This window comes from Ceratotherium simum, chromosome 27 (assembly GCF_057802395.1).
Source record: "Ceratotherium simum simum isolate JZ-2026a chromosome 27, ASM5780239v1, whole genome shotgun sequence".
NCBI lineage: Eukaryota > Metazoa > Chordata > Mammalia > Perissodactyla > Rhinocerotidae > Ceratotherium > Ceratotherium simum.
In genome coordinates, this window is record NC_141926.1 from 19,105,210 (window position 1) to 19,119,474 (window position 14,265).

The 14,265-nt window shown below is 37.5% G+C and overlaps 1 protein-coding gene across 3 annotated transcripts in view; it reads left to right on the forward strand.

The window, feature by feature from the left end:
* APP (amyloid beta precursor protein) overlaps positions 1 to 14,265 on the forward strand; it is a 264,561-nt gene that overhangs the window by 73,957 nt on the left and 176,339 nt on the right. For all 3 annotated transcript variants that reach the window (XM_087418186.1, XM_004429513.3, XM_004429515.3), the window contains exon 3: positions 3,224 to 3,353. In XM_087418186.1, the coding sequence (XP_087274312.1) occupies positions 3,224 to 3,353 (130 nt within the window). The remainder of the gene's footprint in view (positions 1 to 3,223; positions 3,354 to 14,265) is intronic.

The following is a 14,265-nucleotide window of genomic DNA, read 5'->3' on the forward strand; positions in this document are numbered from 1 at the left end:
AGAAAACTGAAAGCTCCTGAGAAAATCCTCAGCAGGGTAGTATTTCTGTGAAGTGGCAGCTAGAACCCCTTTAGAAAAATGCGGTAACTCACACTTACTGCACATAGAGTTGTGTCCCTCCGGGCGGACTCTCTAGTGTCATAGAGTTTATGACTCATGAGTGCTGTACTTTTGTGACATAATAAACAAGGAAAGGTGGTGGGAGAATTATATTCCTGTACAAAGAGTCACTTCACCTTTCATTATATAGAAAAAAGCCAGGGGAATATTAAATTTTTAGTGGCATTTTCAAGTTGAGCATATCTGTGACCGAAATGCATGCATTGAGGTGTTAAGATACTTAAGAACAAAATAAAATAAAGTAAAGGTAGCTGTTTCCATTTGGAGCTAAGTTGCTGCAGTGTTTTTGAAGAATAACTTTCTCAGTACCCACCCCCTAGGATTCTGATTTCTTCTTTTTTTGTGTTCTCATAGCATAATACCTCCACCACTGAATTACCACACTGCACTGATCAGTGCCTTATTTTTTTTAAGTTTTTAAAAAAAGAGACTTTATTTTTTAGAGCATTTTGGGTTCACAACAAAATGGAGAGGAAGGTACAGAGATTTCCCATATTCCCCCTGCCCCCTCACATGCATAGGCCCCCCCCATTATCAACATCCCCTGCTAGAGTAGTACATTTGTTACAATTGATGAACCTGCATTGACACATCATCATCACCCAAAGTTTGTAGTTTCCATTAGGGTTCACCCTTGGTGTTGTACGTTCTACGGGTTTGCACAAACGTATAATGACATGGATCCACCATTACGGTATCATATAAAATAATTTCACTGCCCTAAAAATCCTCTGTGCTCCTCCCATTCCTCTCTCCTTCCCCCTAACCTCTGGTAACTACTGGTATTTTTACTGTCACCATAGTTTTCGCTTTTCCAGAATGTCATATAGTTGAATCGTCAGTATGGAGCCTTTTCAGATGGGCCTCTTTGACTGAGTAATATGCATTTAAGGTTCCTCCATGTCTTTTCATGGCTTGATAGCTCATTTCTTTTTAGTGCTGGATAATCCATTGTCTGGATGTACCACATTTTTTATCCATTCTCAGTGCCTTGTTTTTTTAAGTGATTTATCTCAGGGCTGGGACTAGGGTGAGGTGAGTAAGGCACTCAGGAATCAAGATAAATAATATTTTAATGCAGTGTTTAAAAAATCAAAATTAATGCCAAAAACTCCACAGTGAGCAAAATATCAGCATTTTAAATAAAGACAGGATCATGGCAAGGCCTCTCTGCATGTTGCTGACAATCATACACAAACTTCCCTATATCCATAACCCACACTGGACGTTATCTTCTTGCTCTGAAACTTGGTTCTCCCTCAGAGGCATTGCTTCCCCTGTAGCCATCTCAGGTAGAAGTTCTTTTCTCAAGTCTGTTAGCATTGTGCCTAGAGTTCAGGATGTCCTCCTTCCTCATTTTCACTTCCAAATCCTTCTTCCCTTCTCCTCCCTAAACTGTCCCCCATCCCAACTGGGAAATATGTTCTCTCAAACTAGATCCCCCCTCTCCTCTACCTGCTGAAGTCATCTGTAGACCTCTTTCCACCTCAGTGGCAAACCCCCTCAATCATTGAAGATTTTAGCTCCCCACCAACCGGGAAGATATTAGCTACTGGCTTTCTGTCATCCAGACAACTGCTCCTTTCATGATTCTTAAATAATTTTAATATCAACCTCGATGATCCTTCCAGTATTTCAGTTTCTCACTTCCTTGATTTTTATTCCTCCAGTAATCTTGCCCTCGTCAGTCTTCATCAGACATTCTCTTCATCGGTCACGTTATAGTCCTCTCAATTAGCAATACCTGTACCTCCTCCACAATCTTAATTTCAACTCTGACCCTCCATGTACTACTCCTCACCTCCTCACTTTCTCTGGTACCTTTATGCCAAAATTCTGGAGCCCGTACCAGGACTCATTGATGCCACAGCCTTTTAACAGGGCTTCACACCCTTCATGTTCTCACTTCCTTCCGCTTTAGGTTTCATGGCCCATCATTATAACCATTCCCTTGCTTATGCCCTCAATTCTCTTGTGCTTCTCTCTCTTCATTATCTGGCAACACAGTAACCCTGGTGAAATGTAAGATTTATGCAAAGGAAAGCCCATTTTAGAAATAAATTTTTATGTTTATATTTTTATTTCAAATATCTACTCATTACTGATAATTAGAAGTGATTTGATACTTCACAAATATATTTTAGTTGATCCAGTTTCACATTTCATTCCAAGTGCCCAGTAAGCACCATGATTTACTGAGAACAGTAATCAAAGCAAAGGGCTGTAGTTAGTTATCAAAGAAAGAGATTCATGAATACAGTTTTTTATCTAAATGACACCTGTAATAATGGCTGGATAAATTATTCTTATGTAAATTACTTTGAATAAAGAGAAGGATTTTTATATAGAAAGCTTGCTACGTGTCATATCCTGTGTGTAAAATTGTTTACCTAATTAGTAAGATGGGGTAGGTTAAAGGCAATATTATAAGTAATTGAGTAATTAAGTAAAGGTATATCTACTATGACATTTATTTAGGACATTACGGAATATAATTGTAACACCAGTTTACTTTGCATTGAAAATGACCCCATGTTTGTAAGAGGGCCCCCTCTCTCTTTTCTATTTTTATTTTTTATTTTTTTGCTGAGGAAGATTCGCCCTGAGCTAACATCTGTTGCCAATATTACTCTTTTTTTGCTTGAGGAAGATTAGCCCTGAGCTAACATCTGTGCTAATCTTCCTCTATTTTGTATTTGGGTCTCCGCCACAGCATGGCTGTGGAGTGGTGTAGGTCCGCACCTGGGATCTGAACCTGCAAATCCAGGCTGCCGAAGTGAAGCGCACCAAACTTAACCACTACGCCACTGGCCAGCCCCCCTCTTTTCTATTTTCTCTCTCCTGGAAAAATAATGTTTTAAGCCTGAATGGGTGCAGTAAAATAAAATAAAAGTCACGTTGCTTTATGTTTTGAATGATTGATAGGTGCTTGTCACTTGCATCTTTTCTTTACCCTGAATTTCCTAAGCTTGATCAGAATCAGAGCAGGCTGGAGGGGTGGGGGACAGCAGTACCTTGGGATAAGAGCAGTGGTAGATTAGGTGCTTGCACATGCCAGCCACTGCCACAGGTAACAATTTACCCTTTCTGTGTGTTCTCCCAGGTCTACCCTGAACTGCAGATCACCAATGTGGTAGAAGCCAACCAACCAGTGACCATCCAGAACTGGTGCAAGAGGGGACGCAAGCAGTGCAAGACCCACGCCCACATTGTGATTCCCTACCGCTGCTTAGGTGAGCCAGCCAGCTGCAGCCAACCGTGTGGCTGGCATTGATTGCCCTGGCCTTTGGGGATGAAAAAGAAGGATGCTCTAATTGTGCCAAATACAGTCATGTGCCACATAACGACATTTTGGTCAATAACGGACCACATATACGACAGTGGTCTGGTAAAATTAGTACCATATAGGCTAGGCGTGTAGTAGGCTATACCATCTAGGTTTGTGTAAGTGCACTCTATGATGTTCACACAATGAGGAAATCACCTAACAACACCTTTCTCAGAATGTGTCCCCGTTGTGAAGTGACGCGTGACTGTATACAGACTTTTCCTTCAGCATATTGCTACTCTGTACTGGGCTATATTTTGGACTATTAAGGTAGCCTGTGTTCTGACAGTACAGGAGTAGTATTTTTGAATTTCCTGGCTCAGAATGAATTTACCCTGTGTGTTTATTAAAATTACAGATTCTTGGACCAGTCCCAAGACTGCTGAATGAAAATGCCTTGGTGGTGGGGCCCAGGAATCCTAATTTTACCAAATTCCATAGGCGAGTCTCATGTACGCTAACTATCTAGACTCGTAGAATTAGGGCCTTGTGTGTTTCTTCACATAGATGTCGCAGAAGAAAGAACCTAATGTGAAGCTCTAGCATTTTGCTGATTTCTTAAAAATCTTTTTGCTGGAACAACTGACTCCTTCTGTTTGGCAATAGTTGTGGTATTGGAGTCAGGGAATTTATTTTTTCTGCTTCTATCAAACTCGAGGAAACAGTTTGATCCCTGAGGTTTAAATGGGTATTTTTCTCACAGACCTCTAATTTTACTATAACTTTTTATTTTAAAAATTGAGTGGTTTCATGTGTTATCATATTTTTTTCCTCTGGAAACACTGTTATACTCCATCTTTAATCTGACTTGGTTATTAGTCTCTTTCTCGTTATTTTTATCTAACCAGGCATTGTGGATATCTAACCAGTCATTAATCAGATAGCTAGCATCTAGATGTTTTCCACAAGTTTATTCATCAGTAAGATGTTTGTAAATAAGGACATAGAGATCTATATATGGAGGCTGTGGACAAATATTTCTCTACATTCCAATGACTTCTTGTAAAGACTAAAAGGGATCTTGAAAAAAATTAAAGTCCCAACAGCAAACTTAGAAAATAAGGGTAATGAAGATTCTAGAGATCTGTATAATGCTTGGTCAAACATGAGTGTCATAAGAGCATACTGATTACTGTTCGTGCATGCACATAATTTGAGATATTGATAGAAAACACTGGGCATTAGTTTGAAGATTTCATCTGTGGATTTACTGCTCATAATGTAATTGATAAAGAAAGTGTGGAAAATCAGATTCATAAACGTTTGATAATTCAAGAGTTGCTTTATTCCTCCTAATTCCTTTTTCCTAAATACTTTACAAGGCCTCTCACCCTTCTGTCTGACTGGTCAAGAAGTGAAGATTTAATAAGATGAAAATAAGTAATGTTTAAATACTAGATAGAGAACTCTGACTTCAAGAAAATGTAGAGGTCAGCTGTTTCCAGGAATTGTGTATTTCAGAACAACTTAGTTGTTACACCAAGAGACCGTACAATTCAGTACAAGTTAGGAAGTAGATCACGAATCAGTTAATTAAGATAATGATTTGTGTCTTTGGTTCTCACTTGCCTGTTCTATGAAATGTTTCAAATACGTTTTCTTTAGAATCTGAGTTCACTGGAAACAGGAACTAGGTCTTTGGATGAGCGTTATTGCTTATGACACCTGATATGACGCTCACAACATATCGTTTTGCCTAGATCTTCCAGCTTCATAAATCTATTTCAGAATCATGAGAATTGACTAAAAGGTGGAATCCACATTAAGACTGTAATTCATTACCATAGCACCACTTAGTTGTGACAGATATCCTTTGACTCCAAATCAGTTGTATCCCCTCTGCCAGCCACTTTCCCTGCTCTGCTCCACACACCTCCCCATCTTGGAAAAGCTCTACCCCTGTGGCACGAGTGAATTGAAACTCCAAGGGAAAAAACACTGTGAAAAGGAACAAGAGATGTAGATAATGTCTTCAGATCTAAATATGAAGTCTGAAGACTTTATGATAATGCTATGATTAACAGTCAAAATATTTGTTTTTATTGTGATAAACTGCTTTATGAACCATTTGGGGAAATTCCAGCCTGAGTAGTCTGACTTCACAGGCACCAGTACCGTCAGCGAGGTTGGATGTCCGTCTGTAACTCACATAGGTTGTTAGTGGTAGAATCAGGAATGAAGCCCAAGATCTTTCGATTCTCAATCCAGTGTTCCTTATGGTATTAACAAAAGATTGTTTTAGAGCAAATAACCACCTGATTTACAAAAATCAAATCATAGAGGAAAGACTGAATTGGAGGCAATAAATAACACCTTTTAAAAAACTCACAGCAGATGGTGTATTCATAAATTAGACAACCGTGACCCTGGAACAGGATAAATCTCCACGTTGTAATGTTTTCTACTTTATGGTAGTAATATAGACAACATTCTTATATATTACTTGCTGCTTGAACAAAAAATTACTGTTTAGCATTACCATAAGCACCCTCTAACCTCTCTGGCTGTATCCAAATATATCCTTTACACAAAAGAGATTATTTTACTGAAGATAATTCTCAGAAAGGAGATACCTAGAAAACAAAATAAGATTATCTTAAACATGAAGCATATTAAAATTCAAAACAAAGCTTGAAGAGAGAAAATTCCTGTTATGTCTAGCATGCAAGCTTCTGGACTTTTCTATCAGATGCAGGATCCAGTGTTGGACTGGGTTATTTTCTCTAAACCATGTATTTGTCTTGGGCATACTTGCTCTGCAGTATCTTGCATTCCTTGGCTAGATGGAGAAAGTGTATTAGATTACCGTTGCCACTTTCTTCCCATGGAGCGGATGATTTCCCTTGAGAATGAATTTGCGTTCTCATTTCACTCTTTGCTTTTGGTTGTGGCTCTAGAAAGACAGTGTAAGATCTGTGTTAATCATATGAACATTTTATTAATTATCTCATGTGAAATTCAAGCACATCATTATCATTACTCAAAGAGAAAATATTTTCTTTGCAAAGCTTTGACTCCTTTCTTGCAAGGGAGTTGAAACTCCTCTCCATTTGAATGACTTCTCTTCATGGTGTAATAGATCCACTATTGAAACTGACACTTCTGCACTTGTCTGTCCAGTAAAGAGAAGGCACATTACGTAAAATAAATTACTATTGACTTATGGGGATGAAGTCGGGTTAATAGCTTAATCCAAAATAAATAGAAATTAAAGAATTACTACCTTAACAGAAAATTCTGTTCCATTTTAGATTCAAGACTTTTCAAACATACAACTAGTAATGACCAGGAAACTATTCAGATATGATGAGATGAGAAACTAAAAGTATTCAGTTCATCTTCATTTTGATTTTTAATTGTTTTAATAAAATTTTAGGATAAGCATACTTTGTTTTTTAGTGACTGCTTTTGTGTGAATTATGTACAGCTATCTTAATCCTCTTCAGTGTGAAAAGGATGTATTGGATATTCTGACAGATATTGTACCAGAGTAGTTTTTTGGATTTATGCCAAACAGCAATTCTATTGAGGCACATCATACAGCACAACAATAGTCAAGAATGTTACATAAGACTTCACCAAATTTTAAGAATAGGGGTGCCTTGCAGGACATTTGGTGCTGTGTAAAATGTCCGTAAGACATTCGGTCCATGCCAAAAGGTCCTTGACATTTGGTCCTGTCCAAAACGTCCATGAGCATATTTGGTCCATACCAGATCGTTTTGGACAGGACCAAATGTCAAGGACCTTTTGGCATGGACCGAATGTCGGTTGGACGTTTTAGACAGGACCAAATGGTCCTTCAAATACAAGGAAGTTTTGCCATGGACCAAATGTTTCCATGGACGTTTTGAACAAGACCAAATAAGACCACATATCAAGGACCTTTTGGCGTGGACCAAATACGCTCATGGATGTTTTGGACGGGACCAAATGTCAAGGACATTTTGGTGTGGACCAAATGTCTTATGAACATTTTGGATGGGACCAGATATCAAAGACCTTTTGGCATGGACAATATGTCTTGTGGACATTTTAGACAGGACCAAATATCAAGAACCTTTTGGTATGGACCAAATATCTTTTTTTTTTTTTTATAATTTTTATTTATTTTATTTTTTCCCCCAAAGCCCCAGTAGATAGTTGTACATCATAGTTGCACATCCTTCTAGTCGCTGTATGTGGGACGCGGCCTCAGCATGGCTGGAGAAGCGGTGCGTCGGTGCACACCCGGGATCCGAACCCTGGCCGACAGCATCGGAGCGCGTGCACTTAACCACCAAGCCACGGGGCCGGCCCTGGACCAAATATCTTATAAATGTTTGGGATAGGACCAAATTTCTGTGAATCATGGAGGTGGGGATGGGAGAACATTTTTGTTGTAGACTTTAAGGAGTCTTGTAAATGCCCAGATGACCCAGCACAGTAATCCAGTGTGATAGCAAGTCAGTGTCTCTGGCTCCTCCAGTCCTCACTGTAGATCCTACCGCTTATGAAGTCCTGGGAGATGCGTGTGCTGGGGTTATATACATGTATACCATGGGAAAGATGCTTGATGAGCCAGGCCTCTGCACACAAGAGGGATGCAAATTCTTAAATATTCTATATTTTTAAGGATTGTCTACATCATGCTCTTATACGGAATGACCAGAATCCCTAGACATTTCTTCTTCAGGGAAGGCTAACCGCCATCCTTGGAGAGACATCAGACTCCTTTTTATGTGGTCTTCCACGTGGGACCTTTGAATATGCCAAGTTAGTCATACTTCAAAACCAGTATATAGAGTCTGGTTCTCAACTGTGTAAAAAAAAATATGCATGGAAAAGAAGTCTTAGAAGTGTTTATCTCCAAACAGTGGGATTACAGGTGATTTAGATTTTATTTAAGCCTTCCTCTGTTAACTTCTATAATAAGTGAATAGCTTTTATCATCAGAAAAAGATGGACTAAGAAATCAGTACATAAAATGCTGTATCCACCGTCAGGTAGTAGTAGTTGAAAAAAAGTGGAAGGCTTGAAGGAACACACAGAATGATTGTTAACTTGTTTTATCCATGGATAGTTGTGCTTTATGAGCTTCGTACGGTAGGAATAACTTCTTAGGGGGAAATAGATTTTATTTTTAAAAACATCATGCTGCCAAATACCTCTCCATTCTCATCTTCGACCAAATTTAACGTTCCAGCTTGACTTGCTTTCTGAAGTTGAAAGTGTTGTTTTGTTTTGTTATTTATAAATCAAATTTTAAAAAGAAAAATTTAGTGGTTTTTGTTGACTCCAATTCTAATTTAGTTTCATTTTCTTCTTTTAATTATTGTACCTGCTGTTATGTCTTCTTTCTGGGACTTTTAACAACTTATATTTCATCTAGGGTAAGGACTTTGATAGCATGAATGATATACCTAGTTAAATATTTAATTTTGTTTATTTTTACTGCAGATAGATTTCAAGAGTCATTGAAAAACATGTCATTAAAAAGAAAACAACTTTTGAAAATTTGCTGTTATGCCCTATGGGTGTGCTCTGTTGTTAGTGTTTTACTACAACAGAAAATTCATCAGCATATGTCCTCGATGACAGACATAAAAAGGGAATCTCAGTTTATTTGACATGATATTGTTCCAGAGCTTCTCAGTAATGCACTGACAGGTGACTAGTGGGGTTCATGGGCATCTCATTTGTAATACCCGCTAAGAATTGCAATTGTGTGTTAGAAACTCTCTGATTACAAAAGTAACACATGTTCATTGTATGAATTTTAGAAAATGTGACCACTACTAAGAAATAATAAACAAAACCATTTGGCTTCCTTTCAGTCTATGTATTTTTTTAAATATACGTTGTGCTTCTATTATTTTTTTTTTTTTTTTAAAGATTTTATTTATTTTATTTTTCCCCCCAAAGCCCCAGTGGATAGTTGTGTGTCGCAGCTGCACATCCTTCTAGTTGCTGCATGTGGGACTCGGCCTCAGGATGAACGGAGAAGTGGTGCCTCAATGCGCACCCGGGATCCGAACCCGGGCCACCAGCATCGCAGCGCACGCACTTAACCACCAAGCCACAGGGCCGGCCCCTGTGCTTCTATTATTATTATTTGTGTGTGTGTGTGTGTGTCTGTGAGGAAGATCAGCCCTGAGCTAACATCCGATGCCAATCCTCCTCTTTTTGCTGAGGAAGATTGGCCCTGGGCTGACATCTGTGCCCATCTTCCTCTACTTTATATTGGACACTGCCACATCATGGCTTGACAAGCGGTGCATCAGTACACGCCCAGGATCCGAACCTGCGAACCCTCAGGCCACCGAAGCGGAGCGCGCACACTTCCGCTGCGCCGCAGCACTGGCCCCTTAACAGTTATATAATTCTGTGTTTCCTGTTTTGTGACCTGGTTTTTTTCACCTAATATTTTTATGATACTGTATTCGTGAAATTAAATATTCTTTGAAAGCACAGTTTTTAATCTAGCATTAACACCAGACACTATAATGTGTTTATTCCTTATTTTTGGCAATTAGGTTGTTTCCTTTGTTTTGTTGGGGTGGTTGTAAATGACTTAGATAAACATCATAGTAGATACATTTTATTCATTTGATTTTTATAAACAATTATTACCTGGAGACCTTGCAAATGTTATAGTTACTGTAATAAAATATATGTGCTATTTCATTGTGTATATTAAAACATGGAGGAAATTTTTAATACTGACTTGTGATCTGATGTTTAAAATAAGGATAGATACCTCTACATTTAGCTCTGATATTTTTTATTGATAATGAGTAAAAAACATTCATAATTTCTATTATTAATAATAAAGGGACTTTTTAAAATAATTTTTTCTCTAAATTTCCAACTTGAGAAATAGTTGACTATTAATGGAAAAATAAATCCTGCAAAAATGACTAATGAAATATCTAATTTATGTATTTATTGCATAGGTATTTATTGACTGTTACCTGTACTTGACCCTGGAGAAGGTGAGATGTGGTCTCTCCTTCAGAGTTCATAACCTAGGAGTAGGTACAGGTTTTCTAGCTGAGGAATTTAAGGAAGACTTGGCAGGAAGTAGTATTTGAGCCAAGATTTCAAGGATGGGGGCAAGCATGGAGATGTATTATTTTAGGTATTTAGACAAAGGGTGAGCTAAGCCCTGAAGCTGGGACCTTAAAGGGTATGTATAGAACGTGGTTCACTGTTTTCAGAAAGAAGAGGTAATTGATCATTATAAGGGTAGTAGTTTTTAAAAAGCATTAGTGTTTTTTTCATTCACCTATAATAGATATTATTATGTTATCATTTTTAATATAAATAATTATTTTCAGGCTAGCATTGAATATATACCTCTTTTCTTTTACATAGATCCACATGGTACTTGACTTTTGTTGATTTGGCAACTAAGGTTAGAATTTTTTGAGAGTAGGAAACATTTTTAAGCTAATAATTGAATCATTTAAAAAACGTGAATAGAAACTCAGGAAACACCTGCTGCTCTGGTTGCCATTTTAATATGAAATACCAGCACTGTTGAAGTTGCATGCATGTATTGTGGCTCTCTCTGAGAGATAGTGGGAAATGAAAATTAAAAAAAAATTGAGATTATTATGCGTACTCCATACAAGTGAGTTATGATCCCCATATGTTACTGTTTGCTTTTATAATGAACAGCTAAACTCATGAAAAGCATATTCTGTTTAATTTCTTTTATATTGCTTTTAGATTGTTTCCATGTATAGAGAGACAGAGACAGACAGATGCTGGCATCCAAGAAATAAAAAACGTCCCCTGTAACTTAAATGTCACATGGTCACATTTTCACCTTCTTTCTAAATAAAAGACAAAAATGACTTTAGATTTAATAACATATCAGCTGAATAGAGTAGATATGTGTTGAGTTTTTAATTTCTCTCTCTGTATATTTGGGATTGGTACTGTTGTATCAGATCTGATGGTCTGAAACATTTACTTTTCTGTGCCAACCAGTGAATAGCTGCTTCCCTGTTACATCTGCCTAGTTCAGTCTTGGAAATTATTAGCTCGCCGTTTTAACATAAATCTAATATGAAGAACCATAATGTTTCCAGCTAAACTCAAGCTGTGTCTTCTGTCACGGAATTTTCTTTTCTCCTGATGTAAATAAATGATTAAAAGTGATTATGCTGGGGAATCAGGAAAGAAATTGACTTTCATCCAAATTCTCTTCTTCCTCTGGCAACTTCTGAGCATCTTTTTCAGGGGGTGTGCTGCTTGCCATCCCCTCCTACCCCCAGCGGAGACAGGAAACTGATTTTCCCTTTGGTCTTTAGAACTCATTTCTCATCATGTTATTTCCCAAAACAAATAACACACTTGAGACCCTTTCTTGATTTTGTTTACTGTTCTAGCTAGTAAATAGCTTTCCAAAAGGCTATAGTGGAAAATATAATTTGTATATGACAACTGTGCAAGATTTGGGGGATTTAGGGCTCCATGTTTTATGCCACGTGAATAATTGTAACCAGATGAAGAATATAAAATGTAAGGGAAAAATTGAGAGTGGTACAGACAACTATCACTAGGGTCTTTTGGGCAGGAGAGTAGCTTACACCCAACATAAAAAATAGAATTCACTGAAATTAACTTACGTTCTTGCCGTGAAACTCTAGCGTTCATTATATTTTAATTAGTGAACTACATTTAAAAAGTTCCATAAGTAGTATGTAAAATTTATTAAACATAGACTTAATGCCATCATAAATTATAGGAAATTTTTGATGTTTTCTTCCCAAGGAAAAGAACTGAGAAATGCTTTTTCGTGGACTTAAAAATTTTCAGTTTTGGGGCCAGCCCACTGGTGTACTGTTTAAGTTCACGTACTGTGCTTCAGTGGCCCAGGGTTCACAGGTTGGTATTCCGGGCACGGACCTACACACTGCTCATCAAGCTATGCTGTGGCAGCATCCCATATACAAAATAGAGGAAGGTGGGCACAGATATTAGCTCAGGGCCAATCTTCCTCAGCAAAAAAAAAAAAAATTTTCAGTTTTAATACTGTGAATTAGGTACAGCATATCTTTATAATATCTCCCAATAGTGCTCATTAAAGTATCACTATATTTATTATGAAGGGAAGAGTTAATTATATCAAGAATACTGAAGTAGAATTAGGGAAAATAATTTTTCTCAGGTATTTTAATACATTTCAAAAAAGTAATTTGGTATTTATATTTAATGAGAGACTTGACTAAAAAGCATTGAGGAAAAAAGTATGCACCAAAAAAGCATCATCAATGTAAGAAATGACATAAAGATCACAGTGAATCTAAAACCTGAGCTAAGATGCATTTTAATTTCAGTATCAAAGGATGTTATGAAATTTTCAAATTTTAACACTTGACACAGAAAGCTCTCAATATGTTTTACTGGAGAATCTAGGGATAAATTGTCTTCTCTTTTTTTTTTTATCACGGTTGTCACTGAGTGGCTTCCTTTCCCTCTCTTTCACATCCCTTGATAAATTTCAACTCTTGCTGGTGATGTGCCCCAGGAGTCTTTTTTTTTCTGTCAGCGAGTCTCAGGCTTTAGCTTTGAAACCTGATGGTGAAGGGAAGTCCCCAGGCAACAGCTGTGCGCTGTCTGGAGAGCAGCCAGTCCAGATTGGGGAGGCTCCCAGGAGGGAGGTCTCCAGGAAAAAAAATAGCACTGATCCATTACCTGATGGACCTGCCTGTACTTTAAGTGGTTTTAGAGTTCTGTTGCAGAGTAAATGAAGCAAATTTTTAAATTTTAAAATGAAGCAAAATTTTAAATGGCAAGTATTAACTTTAGAAAAAGAAAAACCAAAAGCTAAAAAATGACAACAAGTTGTAAGATAAAAAGAAAGAATATGTCATTGTCCACATTTGAGCAATATTGGCATAGTCATAATGCAAATACCATATACATGATAAAACTATACTGGATGGGATGGTGGGAAGGGAAGGGGTGGGGTCAAGTGTGAAATTTCACCTTCCATTGTATGAAGACCTAAAATGGAAAAATCAAGAAAATAGCTATTTAAGCACAGAATTTAGAAATATGGGGGTATGTAGCAGAAGAGACAGCTGTATGAGATGGCAGTGAATGATTTTTATTACTTCTTGCTATGGAGAAATTTATCAAGTAGGTCTATGGCAGGAAGAAGTTGAGTTTAAGGTTTCCACGCATTTTTTTTAATCTAGAAAATTTCTTTTAAGATTAAAAGTTGCAAGTCAAGTTGCTGTTTAAGAGGTGTCCTTATTTAGCTCTCTGACTTGGAGTTGAATAAAGCTAAACTGTGACTTAATAGAGCTGCACTTGTGTGTTATATATCAACTTTACAAGATGTTTGCTTTTTCTTGGGTGTAACTTATGACTATTCATATATAAAATTACTTTCATACCTATATATCAGAATTTAGGGCAGAATTTCGCTATCTTAGATGTTGTCAAGGTTTGTAGTTGTGATCATTTTTACTCTGGAAACTTTAGTGTTAGGTGTTTGTTCAGGGACCCAAAGTCAACATGCTTAAAATTAGACTCCTCTTCCCCAGAAGTTCTCCCCTAACCACAAATCCGTCTGAATTCCCAATCCTGATTAATAATCTACTTTATGACCAGACGGTATGGACTTTTATGTAAGTAAAATGGGGGATTTCTGTAAGAATAGGAGATAGGGAGATAATAGTGTTAGCTGGAGCCTAGGGTAGAAGCTTCTTGAAAGAGGGTGAGGCATGATGTGGATCCTAAGGTGTATGTAGAGAAGATGAAGAGATATGAATTAGAAAACATGTATGGAGATGTTCTAAGGACAACAGTTTGTGTTG